Source organism: Vespula vulgaris, chromosome 21 (assembly GCF_905475345.1).
Source record: "Vespula vulgaris chromosome 21, iyVesVulg1.1, whole genome shotgun sequence".
Taxonomy (NCBI): Eukaryota; Metazoa; Arthropoda; class Insecta; order Hymenoptera; family Vespidae; genus Vespula; species Vespula vulgaris.
The window spans coordinates 3,744,955-3,765,107 of NC_066606.1; the positions used below are offsets into that span (position 1 = coordinate 3,744,955).

The 20,153-nt window shown below is 27.8% G+C and overlaps 4 protein-coding genes across 8 annotated transcripts; 2 read left to right on the forward strand and 2 right to left on the reverse strand.

Annotated features, from left to right (window-relative positions):
- Window positions 1-321: 321 nt before the first annotated feature.
- Window positions 322-2,195, reverse strand: LOC127071312 (NEDD8-activating enzyme E1 catalytic subunit). Its single transcript, XM_051010429.1, has 4 exons — window positions 1,793-2,195; window positions 1,329-1,689; window positions 926-1,255; window positions 322-805 (listed from the first exon to the last, which is right to left on the reverse strand). Exons 1-4 carry the CDS (start codon window positions 2,038-2,040, stop codon window positions 440-442), a joined length of 1,305 nt encoding a protein of 434 aa, XP_050866386.1. The 5' UTR covers window positions 2,041-2,195; the 3' UTR covers window positions 322-439.
- An 821-nt stretch (window positions 2,196-3,016) lies between these two features.
- LOC127071385 (coronin-2B-like) lies at window positions 3,017-8,752 on the forward strand. 3 transcript variants are annotated; one of them, XM_051010628.1, is made up of 10 exons: window positions 3,018-3,285; window positions 4,045-4,268; window positions 5,498-5,695; window positions 5,785-5,901; window positions 5,992-6,306; window positions 6,648-6,872; window positions 7,053-7,262; window positions 7,411-7,528; window positions 7,619-7,845; window positions 7,935-8,752. In XM_051010628.1, exons 2-10 carry the CDS (start codon window positions 4,260-4,262, stop codon window positions 8,124-8,126), a joined length of 1,611 nt encoding a protein of 536 aa, XP_050866585.1. In that variant the 5' UTR covers window positions 3,018-3,285; window positions 4,045-4,259; the 3' UTR covers window positions 8,127-8,752. The 3 variants fall into 3 exon arrangements, with proteins under 3 accessions (XP_050866584.1, XP_050866585.1, XP_050866586.1); XM_051010629.1 differs by having other exon boundaries at window positions 4,161-4,268; XM_051010627.1 differs by lacking the exon at window positions 4,045-4,268 and having other exon boundaries at window positions 3,017-3,285.
- On the reverse strand, window positions 7,292-11,802 carry LOC127071391 (U-scoloptoxin(05)-Sm1a). Of its 2 annotated transcripts, XM_051010641.1 has the most exons (4): window positions 11,651-11,802; window positions 10,319-10,474; window positions 9,853-9,993; window positions 7,292-9,150 (listed from the first exon to the last, which is right to left on the reverse strand). In XM_051010641.1, exons 1-4 carry the CDS (start codon window positions 11,715-11,717, stop codon window positions 8,948-8,950), a joined length of 567 nt encoding a protein of 188 aa, XP_050866598.1. In that variant the 5' UTR covers window positions 11,718-11,802; the 3' UTR covers window positions 7,292-8,947. The 2 variants fall into 2 exon arrangements, with proteins under 2 accessions (XP_050866598.1, XP_050866599.1); XM_051010642.1 differs by lacking the exon at window positions 9,853-9,993.
- A 418-nt stretch (window positions 11,803-12,220) lies between these two features.
- LOC127071383 ((E3-independent) E2 ubiquitin-conjugating enzyme UBE2O) lies at window positions 12,221-20,029 on the forward strand. 2 transcript variants are annotated; one of them, XM_051010626.1, is made up of 9 exons: window positions 12,221-12,667; window positions 12,972-13,145; window positions 13,220-13,378; window positions 13,444-14,127; window positions 14,185-14,395; window positions 14,474-14,657; window positions 14,796-16,780; window positions 16,858-17,220; window positions 19,908-20,029. In XM_051010626.1, the coding sequence occupies exons 1-8, from the start codon at window positions 12,446-12,448 to the stop codon at window positions 17,211-17,213; spliced, it is 3,975 nt and encodes a 1,324-aa protein (XP_050866583.1). In that variant the 5' UTR covers window positions 12,221-12,445; the 3' UTR covers window positions 17,214-17,220; window positions 19,908-20,029. The 2 variants fall into 2 exon arrangements, with proteins under 2 accessions (XP_050866583.1, XP_050866582.1); XM_051010625.1 differs by lacking the exon at window positions 19,908-20,029 and having other exon boundaries at window positions 12,223-12,667; window positions 16,858-19,879.
- The last annotated feature ends 124 nt before the right edge of the window (window positions 20,030-20,153 follow it).

Genomic DNA, 20,153 nt, shown 5'->3' on the forward strand with positions numbered 1-20,153 from the left:
AGAAGAAAACATATTGCAAAATGTATGGTAGGTATTTCAAAATGAGTAAAATAAGAGCGATAAGTACTTAAATAATATATTTATTTAGAACAATATTATTTTAAACTCACCTTAACATGTGTCAAATAGTGAACTATTTAACACTTAATATTATAAAAAAATCACTATCTTACTAGTTTGAATTAAGCCCCATAAAAAATATTCCTTTAGCAAAAAAGAAAAAGAGGACATCATAAGAAGCAAGGCTTTTATTATAAATCTTTTTGTTATCTGAATAGATCAAAAACAAATGGAAGGTTATTTTAAAAGAAATTTTAAAAATAATGGGAAGATATTTATTTTTTACAATATGTGTTTTGTATTTTATTTCTTTGATATCACCATAATAGTCTTGAATATATTTATTATGCAGAATTGTAAGTATTACTAACAGTTTTAATTAAAATAAAAATTTCAGTCGTATTACAATTGCATTTGGCGTTGTGCTATCAGCAACATTTATTTCATTGCCATCTTTTAGTCCAAGATCTATTAATGTTTTAGACAAATTCTCACGGGTTTTTTCTTCAATACTTGAAACTGCTTGTATGTATAAAGTTTTATTTTTACCCTCAATATTGGCAGTAAGACCAGGATTTTTCATTTGTAAATCAGGTTTGTTACATAGCAGTTCTATTAAATCTTTCAATTTGAATTTAGAATCTGTAATTACTATTTCCTTTGCTAGCTGACTGCACGCCACACAGTCTCTTTTTCTTTCTGCTTCATAAGTATATGTATAAATTCCATCCAGATCATTAAGTACCTTATAAACAAAAATATTATAAATAACAATATTTCTGTTATCTTATACATATAAAAATGCTGAAGATGCACCATTATTGAATAAAATAAAATACAAACTTATTTAATTAAATATAAATACCATATAATTATTTAAGGATGCACTACAACTACTAGCAAGCTTAAATGCTTCAGTTGCACAAGTTGCAGCAATTGTTGCGTTCGTAGATGCTACAGCAGGTATAATGTTTTTTACGACACCTTGAACGAGTCTATATGTTAAACCCTGTATACCAAACTGAGCTGCTCTTTCACTAGATTTTTCATATATCCAATTTATATGTTGTGGATCGTCGCCATCTATTATAGACTCAAATGGATTTTCTTTTGGCCATTGTATTACTTTAACATATTCTATACAATGTTCTGGTAAACGTGGTGTATTAGCTATTGTGCACAGTGGGTATGTAATCTATAAAAACATATGCAAAGAATTTTTATTTTGTTAGCTTCAAATATTAAATGTTAATATTATGAGTGGTTACTTGTGGTGGATACAGATCTAATGTACACTCAATGCAAGCTGTTAATCCAGGTAATATAACTCTTGCATTTCCTTTAAAACCTTCAGTTCCTCCATCAATCATGGGTACAATGCTTGAACGATCTAATTCACCATCTTCATAAACTAAAAGAGATAACAGCATACCATTGATCCATCTTCTTGCAACAATAGAATCTAAACCACAAATGACGATATGAAATTGCCTATAAAATGCTTCATCTTTCATTTGTATTTTACAACAATGTGGAACTACATTGCACCCAGAAATTCTAGAATTTATGTATCTTGCAGCTACTTCAGCTTTCGAAGAGCCAATATCTTTATGACGAAACAGGAATTGTCTGAAAATTAAAATTCGCAGATTGTCTTTAGTTTATAAAAATAAAGAATTTTAAAACAAAGTGATAATTGAGCATATGATCTATCCCACAGCAAACAGTATACCTATTAAGATTAGATAATTCAATAGTATCCATATCAATCACATGAATTTGTCTAAAACCCATTAAGGCAAGATCCTTTAATAATTCACAACCAAGACCACCAGCACCTATTACAAGTATTTTACAATTTTCTAAAAGAAACTGTAATGTTTCAGAAGATGGTTCAAAATCTGGTCTACAAAACGGTCCAGATCTTTCCAAAATTTTTCTTAAATTACTCCATCGTCTATGTGTATGATCAGAACCCATTTTTTCAAAAAGGTGTATAAGAACAATTATTTTTAATCAACTCTAAAAATGTCAATAACGTATCATCGTAAGCTAGTGAAAGAAATTGTTTTATCATCGTTATGTATGTTTCGTATGAGTATACATATATATAGATACATCAATGATCGCTGACACACTTGATAATATCGTAATATATTAAATTCCTATAGTCATATAAAAATTGAGAATACCTAGTAACTTTCTGTAGTAATGTTTGCGTATGAGAACTATATCACAGCAATCTATAGGCTACAATTATATTATATATTATCATTTGCGCAGAGATCGAGCAACTAAAATAATTATTAGATTTTATACATTTATTTACTCTTTAATCATTGGTAATCGATATCATGTAATAGAAATATAAATTTTTGATATGATGTTTACAGATGTTCATTGAGCATTTAAATGTCTCTGGAGTTGCACAGAATACAAAAATTTATATGATAAAATATATATTTATATATATATAAATATATATATAAATATATATATATATATATATATATATATATATATATATATTGTATTTAATACTTATATATGAATAATCCTTTTTTTTACTAAATACTTTAAAGTTAATTCGGATCAAGGAAATTTAATTTGGTATAAAAATGTATCAAACATAAATGTTAAAAAATATTAGCATATTTAATAAGTTTTCGTGTTAATTAAATTAGTTATATATATCTATGCGTAATATATGGATGTATGTAAAATATATTAATATTTCTAATGTTAGAAATGTAAAAAGTTTCAATTATTTATTTCAACTATTTAAATTAGTTTTTTTTTATTTTATTGAATATAATCTATTTAAAAAAAATTGATTTGGATTATTTTTCTCCACCAAAAGTTTATCGAGACAAATTATTTTCTTTTCCCCATCAAAATTTAGTCAGCTTTATACAGTTTATAGAGTTTCATATTCCTATTCTTGAACCCTTTACTTTTGGTATCGTACCGTGTCATCTAGTGTCGTTAAACGTCATTAGATGTTTGTTTCACGATGAATAGCATTTTTAGTTAATTAACACGTGAATAGAAAAGCTACAGAATTTTAAAGCGAAAATTGTGCTAAATTTTGCAGCGTTCAATATCACCGATTGGGAAATGAGACGATCCAACGAGATTTTGAATGAAAAATTGAATTTAGAAGACACGGATAGTGCATTAAACAACATGGTAGACGTTAGAGCCTGTTATAAGCCAAACGGAAAAGTAAGAATAAATGTTTATTATTTTACATCCAAAAATATGGCATTGATTTTAATCACAAATTCGGCGCATTAAAGTAGACAAACAATAGACATTTAAATATATGTCTAAGAAAGATAAAAATTTCTTGTCAAATGAACAATGGAATTAAATGAATTACAGAATATATAGTTACCATAAAAATAATAATTATAATAATATTCTAGTTTTATTGAATATTTAATTAATTTTGGGATATACAATGCCATGACATTTTTTAAATCTTTATATACCTATACTTACTTTGCATTTTTATATGCTTGTCAGCATTGCTCGTTTTTCATTTAATGGATGTTAGATTAAATAAATATTGTATATATGTGCTCAGTTTGTGCATGCATATTTGTTTTCATTATATATTATATGAATACATTACATATCAAATTAGAATACATTTATCTGTTCATATCATTTATGCATGTTATATATTTTAAATTGCATGGTAAACATTTATAATAATGCATTACTTATGATTTTAAAAAAATGACAGACGTGTTGGGAACAGAATGAAGGTGTTAAATTTAGTAACAATTATATATATGTGTAAATCATATTAAAAATATAGAAGTATACATATATATGTATATTTATCTATTCATAAAGAAAGAAACTATTAATCATTATAAATAAAGATTATACATTTATAATCTTTGGAAAGTTTTAATTTATCATTAGATGGACAGTGTTTTTATTATTTTTTCTTTTATTTTATTGTTTCTTTAGTAAATTACGCATGATCTCACCATGGTAGCGGCACGATATTGCTAGGAGGCCATTTGAGTATGTGATCCCATTTATCATTTTTCTATACATGGGTCCATATTTGTTGATTTCTACAGTCTGCTTTATGCCAAGGGCAATTGTTGGAGATCACAGATGTATATGTCCAATGGCTATTATTTTGGAAATATATTGACTGTCATCAATTATGATCAACAATGAGTGAGGTAAGTGCTTTATGATCTCTCGTGCTCCCTCTCTTATTCTCTTCTTTTTTCTCCTTCATTTCTATTCATTAATAATTTAACTTTTATCGAAGAGATTTTTAATTAAAATATGAAATAAAAAATGGTTTTATCATTTATACATATTATTTTTTTCTTTGCATCATTTGTTTAATTTTATTTTGTGTGTGATAACTAAATTCTTTGAACTTATAAAGTTATCTTTTAAATCTACTTCTGTAACATACGTTATTGTAATGTATCAATATCAATACTCGGATATTGTAATTTTTTAATAATCTGAAACTTTTTATCCAATTACCTTTTATTATATGTATAATAAATTTTATATTACAAAATATAAAATATTTTAATAAATAATTTGCTTTATTTATGCTCATAATTCTATATATGTTATATATTTTTTTTATATAATGCAGTATGTAATAATATGATATATATGATAATGATATATTATAATAAAATTTCTTTTTTAAAAAAAGTTTCGTTTTGTTTATATATTATAAGAGAGACAAAGAGAGGAAATATAGAGAGATAATACAGGTACTCATAATAAACATATTTTATTAAAGCAAATAATTCATTCAGAAAATCTATGAAATAATTTTCTGTTCAATTATAAAATTTTTATCTTCCATATTTTTTTTCATCGATCGATGAACAATTACTTGGAATATTTTTATTTGATTAGATAATATTTTTTATTATCTAATGAAAATAAAGAAATTTCTATCATAGAAAATATTGTAATAATATCTTGTAAATAGTAGTAATATATTTAAAAATATTAAATATCTTTTACCATTATATATACATTCTTTTGCTGTATTTGTGACAATAGAAAATTATATTTTTCTTTTGCTTTTATAAAAATATTTCGTACATAGTACATATCAATAAATTATTTCATTATTTATAATGCTGCATTGACGTTTTGTAACACCACAAGTATTGATAAATATGTTCAATTATATATTTATATATTTATATATATTTTTCATTATCATTGTGACGTTAAATGCTGATGACGTATTCTAAAATTGCATGTGGCTGTATGTTATTCAATGTAATAATTATGCATAATATAATTTTATTGCACTTAAAATTTTGTAATTAATTTTATTGCAATTAAAATAATTCGTTAATTGTTTATTTTAATAATTTTTGTTTGGACAATAATATATTTTGCTCATCTATTATTATTATTGTAGTCATGGTTTCGAGGTGTTCGGAGCAGCAAATTCCGTCACGTTTATGGTATACCAGCTAAGAGGGAAAAATGTTATGACAATATCAAGATTACAAAGAATGCTCATGACTCACAGTTTTGTGCTGTCAATCCTAAATTTCTAGCTATTGTTACAGAAGTAGCTGGAGGTGGCGCATTTCTGGTATTACCTCTCGATAGAGTAAGTTATATAATAAAGAAAACAAATGATTTATTTATTATGAATATTTTAAAGATATCGAGTAAAAAATTATCATTATATTATTTTAGACTGGACGTTTAGATTTCAATGCTAGTAGAGTTACTGGACATACAGGACCTGTTTTGGATATTAAGTGGAATCCATTCAATGATAATATTATCGCATCCTGTTCAGACGATTGCACAGTATGATGCAATAATTTAATATTTACTATTATAATTTAATTTAAACTTAATTTATATTGAAAATTTTAATGTTTGGAATAATAATTACAGATAAAATTATGGCATATACCAGATGGGGGGCTATCTAGAAACTTATCGGAATGGCTTATTGAACTACAAGGTCATAAACGTCGAGTATCATACATAGATTGGCATCCTGTAGCTGAAAATATCCTTTTCAGCATAGGGTTTGATCATCTTGTTATTGTTTGGGATGTCGGCAGGGGAGAAGCAGTGAATATTATTGACAGACATCCTGATGTGATATATAGTTTATCTTTAAATCGAGATGGAAGTTTATTAGCAACAACATGCAAAGATAAAAAATTACGTGTCTTTGAACCTAGATCAGGCATTATAGTTTCAGTAAGTTTATAAAAATGATGAATATTCATTTATACTCTTTACTTTGTTACATTGTTTAATACAATTGTTAATTTGTTTAATACAATTGTTATTTCATTTTTTTTCCAAATAATTATCTTATTTGTTACTGTGTAGCTGTTTATTATGATATCAAATTTGTTTTTATCATTATAAGAGTTAAAATGTAGAATGCTCATTTATTTTTAAATTATATTTCCAATATATTTTAGCCGATTTTTTTAAATATATCTTTTTTGCCAAATGTAAACAATGAGATAAGCAATTTCCTCTTTTCTCCAATTTTTCATATTTCGTATATTGTAAATTCATCTTTAATTCAGGAAGGAGTTTGTCATGCTGGAACCAAAGCAAGTAAAGTGGTATTTCTTGGTGGATCTGGACGTTTATTAACTACCGGGTTCAGTAGGCATTCAGATAGACAATACGCAATTTGGTGTCAACATGATTTAACAGCTCCTCTTACTCGTGAAACTATAGATTCATCGAGCGGTGTTATTTTTCCGTATTTCGACAATGATACAAATATGGTGTATTTAGCAGGAAAGGTAATAAATGTATTAAGATAGATACAACCAAGAAGATAATATTGTTTTAATATTAATAAATATACAGATTGGAATAAAGAAAAGTTTCTTTTTACTTATTTTCAGGTATGACTTTCACTGTAGTAATTATTACTATAGTGAATATTTTGAAATAAAAAATTTGACATTTGTTTTCTGTAGGGTGATGGTAACATTCGGTATTATGAGGTAGTTAATGAAGTTCCATGGATGCATTATCTCAGTCAATTCATTTCTGGTAATCCACAAAGAGGGTTGGGTGTAATGCCAAAAAGAGGCATAAATACAAGTATTTGTGAGGTCTTTAGATTTTATAAATTACATGCAACTCGAGGCATGTGTGAACCGATTTCCATGATTGTACCTCGAAAGGTAACAAGAAAAGTAAACTCAATGACATATTATGTTGTATTTTCTTGATATCGTTTATTAATGTAACCTATACTTACAAGTAATACACTTAACAACAATATTAAATATATCAATTTACATGTTTTAGTAAAAATATTCTATTTTCTAGAGCGATCAATTCCAGGAAGATTTATATCCTGACACTATAGGTACCTGTCCTGCACTTTCAGCAAGAGATTGGATCAGTGGCATGAATAATCCACCAATATTAATATCACTTAAAACAGGTATAAAATCATTTTAATGTAAATTTAAATGGATGTTTAATAATCATAAATATTATAATCATTATTCTTTTTCCATTGTTACTCCCATAGGTGGTAGTATTTCAACGCACAAGCCACGCGTATATAAACAACCGTTATTACCTCCAGCAACAGATTTAAATAATAAAAAAAAATTTGCATTTTTGTCTACTGAAACTGTTCCTGATTACAGACCAGTAGAGTTACACAATATAACGGAGAAAAGTCAAAAAACATCCAGCAATCAGAGCACTAAATTTCAACAGTTACAACAGAAATTTGCCAATGTAAATTTACAAGTAAGAAAACGATCAAGAATTTATTTTTTTACTACTTTACAAGGCCCACATTTAGTATAGTCAATTACAAGCAGAGCTATTTTTTACAGAATAATATAATAACAACATCATTAAGCAACAATAAAGTTATCGAAACTATTGACGTCCCTAACAACGAGGCAGAACTTAGATTGGCATATGTACGTCAAGCAGATGAATTGCGATTGATGCGTCGTCAGCTTGCTAACAGTCAACTTCGTATAAAGGAATTAGAAGAACAAGTGCGGAGATTACAACATTAGTAACGCTTGGTAATGCCTTTTAATCGAAAAACTTCGTCAGTATCCTTTATATAGACTTTTTATACATTTTATGCAAATTGTGAAACCAAATAGTCTGCTATATTCGTGCTTTAAGAACAAAATAATCTTAAATGTTTATGACAGTGAGATGAAATTGCATGCATAAGTTCTTTTTGTTTACAAATTTGTATTGCATATATAAAATATGTGGATATCAAGTACATTATTATAAAGATTTATGCAAATTGCGTATAAAATTAATGAATTTTCAACATTTTTTTTAAACATTTTTCCAATTCGCACATAAAGTTATATCAAGTTTCAAATGTACAAATATAAAATTAGAAGTTCAAAGTAGTATATATATATATAAATTTAAAAAAATTAAAAAACAATATAATATTCATATAATCTTGCTACTTTTTTACTTGTGCATTATATAAGACAGATAAATAACATAAAGAGAGTAAATATAAATACACATATACATGTCACGTATGCTCTACAATAAAATGTTCTTAATACTTGTTGTATTACTCGTTATAATAAAATAATATGCCAAAGAAGTTTAAGATTATACCTTTATTAGAAATAAAGTATCAAAATGCATATATTATTTAATTAAAGTTTGTTGATAAATAAATATCATCAGAGAAATTTTACCAGACAACAATTGGATGGAATATTGATAATACGACCAGAATATTTATATATGTAAACTATACTTTACTCATTTTTTAAATAGTAAAATATGAGTCATATATTATCATAAAATTTGATGATATATGAATATGATTGTTTTTATTAATGATGTTGAATTTCTATCTATAAAATAGGGTGAGTAAAAGAAATGATATAATGGAAACACTGACTGTAGGCCTTAAAGAAGATACAGAATTGCATCCATCGCTGTTACAAGTGTAGATGCACGTTCGATATGTTAGTTTATCTCCAGGTTGTAGCACATAGTTGCAATAATTTCCCAAGTGCGAAGTTGAACAAAATCTTTTTGTACCGACTCCACCTATTAGAATATATATGAATACATATATATATATATATATATATATATATATATATATATATATATATATACATAGTTACATTTTTTTAAATATAATTGCTTCTTATATTAAATGTTACAAAGTAGTGATTGAATCATAATTAAGTGAAGATATAATACAAGGATGAAGATCTATCTTATATATACACAAATTATAAATTAGTGTTATTTCTATATATACGTTAAAATTTTTTCTGATCATACATATAAATATTCATGCATATAAATAAAATAATATATTTGAAACATATATAAAACAAAGAGTTAATTGTGAAAAGGAAGCAATAGAAGTAGAGTGTTAACAACAAATATATTCAAATAAAACAAGTATTCAAGCATTAGTAAAAAGAAAAAAAGAGTATGAGATAACAGCTTTAAATAACAATAAGATTTCATAATATGAGTAGATCATTAAAATTTAGTATAATTATTTTATGCTTGGTATTATTTCTTTTTATATTGTTCATTTTTTAATTTAATTATATATATATATATATATATATATATATATATATATATATATATAATTCAATTCTTTAATAAAATAGAAATTATTGCTCATTGGAAATATCGATGTACATATTAGGTTTAATTTAAAAATTAAAAAACGATCATGCATATACAACATCGAATAATTTCACCGAATAAACCACGAGTAAAAACCTCCGTATCGTCCGATGGTCTTGATGCAATAATGCGCTTTGTAAATGTAGCTGCAGTTTATTGGTTGTAGAGAATCTTTAATTAATTCACCATCTGAGCATTGCCATTCGTCCGCGGATGTACATTGGTAACATTCCAGGGCTATAATTTAATCGATTAAAATTATTTTCATTGATCATCATTGTTGTTGACACTGTATGATAATGATCAACAATAAAAAATGTTATCATTTCAGTTTCCTAAATATGTCGAATTCCTAAATTAGCAATTATTTATTCATCATTTATTTAGTGTAGACATAAAATAATTAAAATAATACTTTGTTACGAAAAATGATTACATGGTTAGTTATTAATATTAAAATACCCCTTCCTTTTGCGTTCCACCAGTGCATGTTATGTGATATTAATTACCCATCAGGCACCAACATTTTAAAATTTTAAACATTTTTCGTCACTTGTTTTACCCTCAAATCTGCCAACATGTTTCACGCAATACTGTGCTCCGAAAATGGCATCACAAGACTCTGGCTCTATGTCAATGTCATTCGTGAGGAACTCGTTGCATTGGAAAGGATGTGTGTTGTTCGTGCTGGTGCATTGGTAACATCGAATACTGTGGACTAAATAATATAAATAATAAATAAACGACAGTTTGATATAATATAAACATATAGAATTTCTGTTTTATTCTTTTTTTCATTATTTGTTGATTTAAACATAATCTGATAAAAGATCAAAAATATGTATACCGAATTTTCACATTTCAAGGAGTTACATTATTTACTTGAAAAAATATCAAATGGAATTAATGAAGTAATACTTCTTAAGGAAGTATGCTGCAATAAGCATTGGAGATGATTTGAATTTTCATAATAAAAGACTAGAACAATAAATATTAAATAATTCGAACTTTTATATATCTAAAAATATCATTCTTAATATTAGCAGGAATCGAATGTGTCGTTTTGAAGGTGATAATTATAGTATATCGTCTTTTGTTTTCATCTCGAAATTTCGATCGTAAAGAACATATAGAATTTATTTCGTACTATATATTTAAACGTATAGATGAATCAATATTATTTACGTTATTCTCAAATTCTATAACTTATTTAACTATATATAAATACAAGCTTACATGTACAAAATACATACATATTTGATTACATTATTGTTATTTGCATTATGTGTGTGTGTGTCAGTATAATTAGATAATAACTAAAAAGTGAGATCATGCTCATACACATGCACGCATGGTACGTATACATATACGAGTATACTTACATTCATATTTGATAAAGATCAATTGGTTTATAAGTTTATATGTTTAAATCTTCGTGAATCGTTTCAAATGATTATAAGATGAACATGATACATATAAATTACATTTACGAAAAAGAGAAACAAATTAATTGATCAATATTATTTTAAGTTAGTTTAATTTTAACATAAGCTAAGAATCTTTATAACATATGATAAAATCTTTGCCTTTACATACATAAAATTATTTCATACTATAACTGTACTCTTATATTATTATGTTAATAATCGTCTAATTGGCAACAAAATATATCAAACTTTTGTCAAAAAATATTAACTTTAATTCATAATTGTACTTATTCAAATTTTCTTAGTATAGAATTGTTTGAATTTAAAATAATTCCGATTGGTGGAATTCTTTGAGAACTACCAACCACATAAATCTATGAAGAAATTTGTTAGTTATGCCTCGCCCAGGTATTGTCTGATCTTGATAAATTGAAGAATACACATATACATTGTGTTGTGGAACTTACCTGTTCCAATGTAGATTAAAAAAATCACGAGTATCGTAAGTATCTTCCTAATATCTTTAATAGCCATTTCAATACGATTTTATTTTATACTTTATACGATCGAAAAAGATACAGGCTGCCTACGAGTATTACTAACTACAATGATGCACGAATCATTTTATTGGATTATTATCCGAGTAAATCCGAATTTAACCGAATGTTACCGATCTGATTTGATGACGTATATCTACTCGTTAAATACAAAACGAATTTTCGGTATATAATAGGATTTTTTTATTTTTATCATAATTTTACATATTTCTCTAATATGACGTGTATATTACCTGCATAATTTCTATTATTACATAAGTTTCAGATCATAGAAAAGCGTCTTCATACGTCCAGAGAAGGTAAATTAAAATGGAATGAAGGTTTAGGATTATTGCAAATAACTGTAATTCTAAATTAAAATTATATGATCATTTTAGATTTATATTCTTTTCCCCCAATACTTGTTGAATATTTATTTATGTTGTTATTATAAATTTGTTTCTCCATTCCATCTCATTAAAATTTAAATAATTAATCTAAATATGTATATATATATATGTGTATGTGAATTTGTGAATAGACATTAATTTCTAAAAATGCTACTAGAGGCGCTATAATCAAAAAAGCATTGGAGACCTCTGTGAAGGCAATGGTAACTAAATGCAGGCCGTCCCGTTAACACGGAGGCTTGCGTACCCTGATTACATGTAACCTTTCATCAGCCGTCGTCGGCAAAAAGCAAGTACGTCAGTAAGCAGAGAAAAGATGGCTACCAATGTTGCGGCTGAATGTCAGTATTTTTACGAAGATGTAATTTATCGCGTGGACAAGAAAGGCAACGTCGTTTTCGGTATCATCATGGAAAACGATGATCAGGATATGTCCGACGAAAGCTCAGATGGCGAAGAGAGTCCCAAACGAAAAAAGGGCGAGATTCGCGTTGTCTGGCATCCGTCTGGAGATGAGGAACTAATAAATTCTAAAAAGGTGTGTAAATCGATCGATCTGAAGAAACATATTGTGAGAAAAATCTATCATTAATACGGATGTTTCTTATCGTTTCTCTGAAAATCACGTTGAGCTTTTGTACAGTCGCAAAAAGCGACATCTTTTAGTTCTGATTATACTATATAATTCTGACAACTACAATTATATTCAAATTTAAATTAACGATATATCTTCAAAGATGTTAATAGTATTAAATATTGTTGTAATTTAAATCTTATTTTCTAATTGAAGCTCATATATAACACTACTATTAACTATGTTACATGTAATGTATTCTATTTAGGTGCATTTAGCAGATAGGACATTAATGCCAGGTGATGTTGTACGACGTATGATTAAAGGAAAAGATACACAAAGAGGATATTGTAGAGATATCGAGCTTACTGCGTGCATTCAAATTATTGGCACCAAGCAGGTTCTTACAAATATTAGAAGCGAAGACTTAGTCCCTTTAGAAGTATGTAATGTGATTTATTTATATATCTTCTTGATGTTTATATACTTATATTACTCATTGTTATGTATTTAAAGGAATTTGCGACAGATATTGCAGTTTGTATGGATTCTTGGGTAGGTGGCATTAGAATGACACATTTCAAAGTTTGGTTAGCTACACCTGATGGATCTCGTTGTGTTATAAATGAAATGGATTCACGTGCGCTAGGACAATTGGAAGAAAAACGGGATAATGTAAGAACATTAAATATTTCCAACAATTATGTACTAAAGCTTATAAAAAATATTTTTAATTTTAGGATAATGATTTTCCTCATTCTACTGAATTTTACCCTGGCCAGAATTTGTGGGGTCCTATTCACTGCCTAGAAGAAGCACAATGGATTCATTGTACGAAAGAAATGAAAGCAAAAAGGAAAACAAAACCACAGAAAATAACCAAAGTAGTAGTGGAAAAAGTTGAAACAGACTGGGTCGGGGTTCATTGGCAATGTAGAGCATATTCAAAAGATGGAGCTTGGTCTGATCAAGCTCAACCAAAATTTGTAGTTGAAGGAGAGGATTTAAAGAAGTTAAAGTTACTCAATGTCTTTGAACCATCTACATTACAAGTTGGTGATCGTAATTATTATGTGATTAAGGGAAATGAAAATGTTATAACTCGAGAACAATGGAGAAAACAACAAAGAGATATCTTTCAAGTTCCTAAGCATAGTCCAAAAAAAATACGTCCCAATATCAGTGTTACAAAACCAGCTGATGATAAAAAAACAAATGAAAAAAAAGTTGAAGACAAGAAAAAAGGAAAAGAAAAAGAAAACGTGAGTGAAGAATCCATAGAAGACAGTGCACAAAACAATATTAATAATTTACAAAATATTACAAGTGGTAATACATTGATACCACCACCACAAGTACAGAACACTGAAAGTTCAGATGATTGGGATACAGAAGACACTGGTTCTCAGAGTGACACTGGTTCGGTATGAATTCAACCAGGAAAAAATAAAGGAACTAGACTGAATTTTATCATTTTTTAGATATCCAGTGGATGTTCCAGTATGTCATCTATGGGTAAAAAGAAAAAAGGTCCTGCATTAATGACAAAAGTATTGAAGAAGAAGAAATTATGCAAAGCCAAAAAAAAAGTACCACCTGTTCCATTAATTCCAGGAACTAAAATAGTTGTGGAAACTCTTTCCACTAATACAAAAGCTAATGTTGTGTGGCAAGATGGTTCTGTAGAGTTTGGTATGCATATCGAACTTAATATTAAAAATCATTTTATTAGCATTTCTAAAATATATGTAATATTATATTTTTCTATAGGCATTCCGTCGACACAGTTATATCCAATTCATCATTTGGATGATAAAGAATTTTTCCCAGGAGACTTTGTTTTAGATCAAAAGGAAGAATCTCGAATGTATGGTGTTGTACAAAGTGTTGATCACCAAGGTCGAACTGCTAAAATAAAATGGTTTAGAACGTATACCTGTAGTCAAACTCCACAGTAAGTATTGAATAATTTTATAATTAATTGCTTAGAAAAGAAGTTCGTATACTAAGTATATTATTACAAAACTGTCCGTTTTTATACATATATTTTCTTAATAATTGAAAATTATTAATGTATAAATTTGTTCTATAGACCAACTTTATTAGAAGAACGTGAAGTAAGTGTTTATGATTTGAAGGATCATCCAGATTTTCAATATAGGCCTGGTACAGTGGTAATACGTATAGCTAATTTTGAAGGAGAAGATGCTGGGTGTACAGCTGGACAAGTATTAGACAATTATCCAGAAGGTCGTGTTAAAGTATGGTGGGTTGATGGACATATTAGTATGTGCTGGCCACAAGATTTATATAAAGTTGGTGAGTATGAGAGTGATGAAGGAGAACTTTGGGATGATGTATCATCAGATGCATCATGGGAAACTGAACTAGAAGATTGTTTCATTGCTGATACTGATACGACAGAACAAACTGAGCTAGAAATTATAAAACCAAAGTTAGCTGCACATATTGAAAAAGCTAGAATTGCAATGTCGAGATTAGAAGAAATTTTTACACAAAATCCATCACTGCAAACTACAGAAGTAATGCGAAAATTGTTGGAAGTTTATAAAGATTGTCGATACATGGATAAACTTATGGGTACATCATTTTTCCATGAAAGTCATTTTCAAGGATTACTTGAACGAGTAAGAGAACGTGGAAGAGCGAACGTAGCACAACGAATGGCAGATCAGGTTACAAGACTATTTACTCAGAAATCTGAAGGATCGGAAGAAAATATAAGCAAAGACAATCCAAATATTACTCAAAATACACCTTGTACAATAGAAAGAATAGTAACTAATGTAATGGATGCAGCAACAACTACCAATAAAAGTAATGAAGATAATAATAGAAAACAAAAAGAGGAAACAGAATCAAATAATCGATTATTAATTAATGACAATCCGAATCCTGAAGATTCTGGATTATATTCTGCAGAAAACTCCAAAAAAGAATCAGGTTCTAGTGAATCTAGCGGTGAATTTTTACTTAGTGAAGATGTTAATAACGAACGTTTCCTGCCTACACAGACAACTGAATCAATAAAAACAGAAATAGATAAAACTGCAAAAATGCAAATGCATATAACAAGTTCTCATGTTGCTAGTTCACATGTTTGTGTAAAACTTTGTACCCTTATAAAAGCTCAATTAGTATTGGCACATTCAGAAGTTTCAAAACGCTTTGGTTTATCAAAAATGTCATTATCAGATGCAGCAAAAGGTTCATCACCCCTTAAAAAACAAAAGAAAGAAGAAGAAAAACATGTAGAAACATTGTCAGAACCATCTGAATCTATGGTAGATATTCCACCATTGATTTATGCAGAAGGTGAAGGATTTGCCATAGAAGAAACTGCTCCAGATAGTCATAAATTCAAATTAACAATGTTCCAACCTACGGATCCAACAAATTTCTTTAGAACGGTTTCAAAAGAATTGAAACTTTTAAGAAGTTCCCTTCCACCAGGAGTGTGGATAAAAGGTTTTGAAGATCGTATAGATTTATATTCTGTGATGTTCCGTGGTCCTGAAAAAACACCATACGAGGATGGACTTTTTCTTTTCGACTTTCAGTTGTCTGCAGACTATCCTGCCGCTCCGCCCCTATGTCATTATATTTCTTATTGTAGTGAAAGACTTAACCCCAATCTTTATGAAGATGGAAAAGTATGTGTAAGTCTTCTTGGAACATGGTCTGGTCGTGGAACAGAAGTATGGACTAGTTCTTCTACTTTACTGCAAGTTATAGTCTCTATACAAGGTCTTATTCTTGTATCAGAACCCTATTTCAACGAAGCTGGTTTCGAAAAACAAAAGGGTTCTCAGCAAGGCAAAGAAAATTCTAGAATGTATAATGAAATGGTAGTATTAAAATTGGTTCAAGCTCAGACAAAATTATTGCAATATCCACCTCTTGTGTTTAAAGATATAATTATAGCACATTTCAAACGACATGCAGAAAGATTATTGCAACGATTAGATCTTTGGATGGAAATATCTGAACAGCATAATAATCAACATCCATTATCTCCTGTTACACCAACCACATTTAAGGAAATCTCAGAAATTGGTAAATTCTGATATTTTTTCTTCTGTTTCTTTTTCATTTTTTGATCTAACAAAATACATTCATTTTTATTCTTTTAGATCAAAAAATTCTGCCTGAATTTCCTTTGATACCAGCTTCTAGAGGTTTTTGTATCACACTTAGAAAAACATTGGCAATATTTAGAGATGTACTTATCAAAGAAAGCATACTACAAAAATCAAGCAACTTACAAAGTTGTACGAGAGAAACAGTAAACAATTCTATTCAAGAACATCAAAAAATAATGACAAACATAGAAAATAAAGAATCGGAGCATGATACCAGCAGGAGCAGTGTACAAGCAGATAGTAAATCATTATCAAATGGCAATTTAAGAAAGGACTTAATTTCATCTTCCCCTACAATCCCTCCAAGCGAAAGGAAAAAAAATTCATCAGAAAGAAGTACCAGCTAGCCACAAGGTAAACTTATATCCAAATCCAAGCGCATAGTTCGCAAAAGTTATATGAAATTTCGATAATATATTGAATTAATTTATTAAATTAGATTCTGAAAAATGTTTATGATATCTATTTATTAATATTAACATTAATAACGAGATAACTCTTAACAGAAATGCCGCTGTCATTGCTCCGCAGTTAGAAATACTTGATATTGTTTAGTAATCATTTAGTAATATAAATGTAATTGTATAAGGGACATACATATGTATATGAGAGTAATATTCTTGTGCATTCCTTTGTACAATTACAAAATAAAATATAAAATTAATATGTGGTATGAATCATCTCGTGATACCACATATATATTTAGTTCTATAAATTGGCAGCAATAAATAGCTGCCTTATAAATAGAAAAAGATATGACTGATTTGTAAAAGAAATCTTGAATACACAGGGAAGAGAATTGAGTACTCTGGATGTTCGAAATGATAACAAAAGAAGGTATAATAATCTTTAGCAATACGTCGAGCCAACATTCAATACATTGCAATAGCATTAAGAAATACGATAATAATAGTTGTTAATTACGAGTGGATTTCATTGAGTAAATTTTTAGTAAAAATTGCTATCTATTTAAGAACACATCATTTCTTCAATTATATTAAAGTCATTATGCCATCCACTAATGTTATATCGAAGAATATGAGGTAACTCTAACTGCAGTAGATTGTAGTTTAGAGGCAAAGATTCATATTTAAACAAAATTAACTGACAGATAAGTATAATGTTAAAAATTCTGCTAGAAAATAGTCTATATTTAATAACAATCATAACGCTTTATTATCCATAATAGAAGTATCATTATTGATATTATTATTTTGCAGTTGATAGAGAAAAAAAGATGAATTTCTTTAATTTTGTTTTATGAATTTTTTTAAATGTATTACACAACTCATAAAGCAATTATTTAAATATTTAACACATTACTTTAATATTAGTTAATAGTGTGCGCGTGTGTATGTGTGCGTATGTGCGTGCGCGCGGTGGTGTGTGTGGTGTGTATATATATATATATATATATATATATATATATATATATATACACATTTAGATCAAACATTTCTCAGTATTATTTGTATTTACTTTTACTTTATATTTATAATTTTTTAAATGTAAAAATTTGTTCTATATACAATAAGAAAATTATTATTTCTGTAAAAAGAATACTTTTTTAAAAGATTCATATATTTGCAAAAAAGATTCTAATTCATACATACAATAATTGTATATAAAAAAATGACACATTTTTTTATTTGTTTTATGATTTTTGTCTTCTATCTTTGATATATTAACAATGATATAAGTTAATAATATTCATTATTGAACTTATAAGCAATGCAATTTGGCACATTGAAAGTAATATTATTTACGATGAAGAAATGATTATATTGTAACATATCTAGAATTTATTTTTGTATGCATAAATGAAAATTTACTTTATTTACTAAATACACTATCTTTTTTTCTTTTGAAATCAAAGACTATTTAATTCGTAAGAAAAGCTTGAAGTTGAATGAAGTTTCATTATATGATTTCACACAAGAAACAATAATATTTATTAGATACATACATTAATTATATTTAATTAGGTGAGTACTATAGATACCATGTTGATGAATAATGAATTAATGGTTATAACATTTTTCTGGGGATTTACATGATCCTATCGTAATATCATTTATGTATCACATTCGTTTCGTCGTTATCGTAATATAATTTGGAGCAGCTATTATGAAATTTCACGCCTTATAACGTAATCAAAAGGAAAAAAGACAGTTTATGCTCGCACGAAGGAAGATGGTTTCTTCTGCGTTATATGGTGCTGAATAATTAGAACAAAACGAAAAACAGAGAGAGAAAGATAGGGGAAGAGAAGAGAGAAAGAGAGAGAGAAAATATAATACAGAATTTACAGTTTGTATTAAAAGAGTGTGTAACTAGAGATAATATAGCGACAAAGGAATAGTAGAGAAGAGGCAGTGAGTGCAGTAGATATGAAAGTTAGCTGCATATTTGGTGAAAAATGATGTTTGGAATGCCTTGTATATGTGCCAGCTATTTATATTTACATTTATATTATTATAAAACTTATACTCTCAGAAGTCGCATCAAAGCTTTACTTTTGTTGTATACATATACTCTTTGAATAAGGTATAATGAACAGTGATCATTATATAAATCACTTACATGTATTGGTTTGTGCCAGTACTCCTTACAGTATGCAGGAGAGAAAAAAATAATAACTATTACAGAATATACTGCGAGTTAAATATACCTTCATGAGAGAATCATGCTTTCTTAAATATAAATATTATTTTTAACGTTCTTTGAAACAATAATATAACTGCATATAAAATAAACATGAATAAAAGAGAATATACTATTATGTTATCTTACAGTTAAATACCCATAATATTGGGATTATATACTTATTATCTCCTAATACTCGCAGTAGTTATACCGCCTAGTTTGTCTTCTTCTCACTTGACGTTCTCACGCATTGATATCATATTTATCTGAGATTACAACGATTGCGTGAATGGTTTACTATATATGTAACTTGGTTCCTTAATTTTCAATCAATAAAAAGTCATTATGTGATTAAGAAATATAATAACTTGAGATTATTCTTTTCTGTTGATTAGATAGTAAGGACCTGAATCCTTGTCCCATACATCCAGCCACAGTCACTTCGCATTCTGTGAAATTATAAATCTTCAATGTGCCATTTCTTACATTGATGAAGATAAATCATACATAGACATAACACAAGTATATAGACTGAATATCTTAAGAGATTTAACAAAAGGCCATTGTTACACAAGTAATATATCTAATTTGTTTTAAACATATTAAATTTACATAAACTTTGTAAATATACCAAATTTACG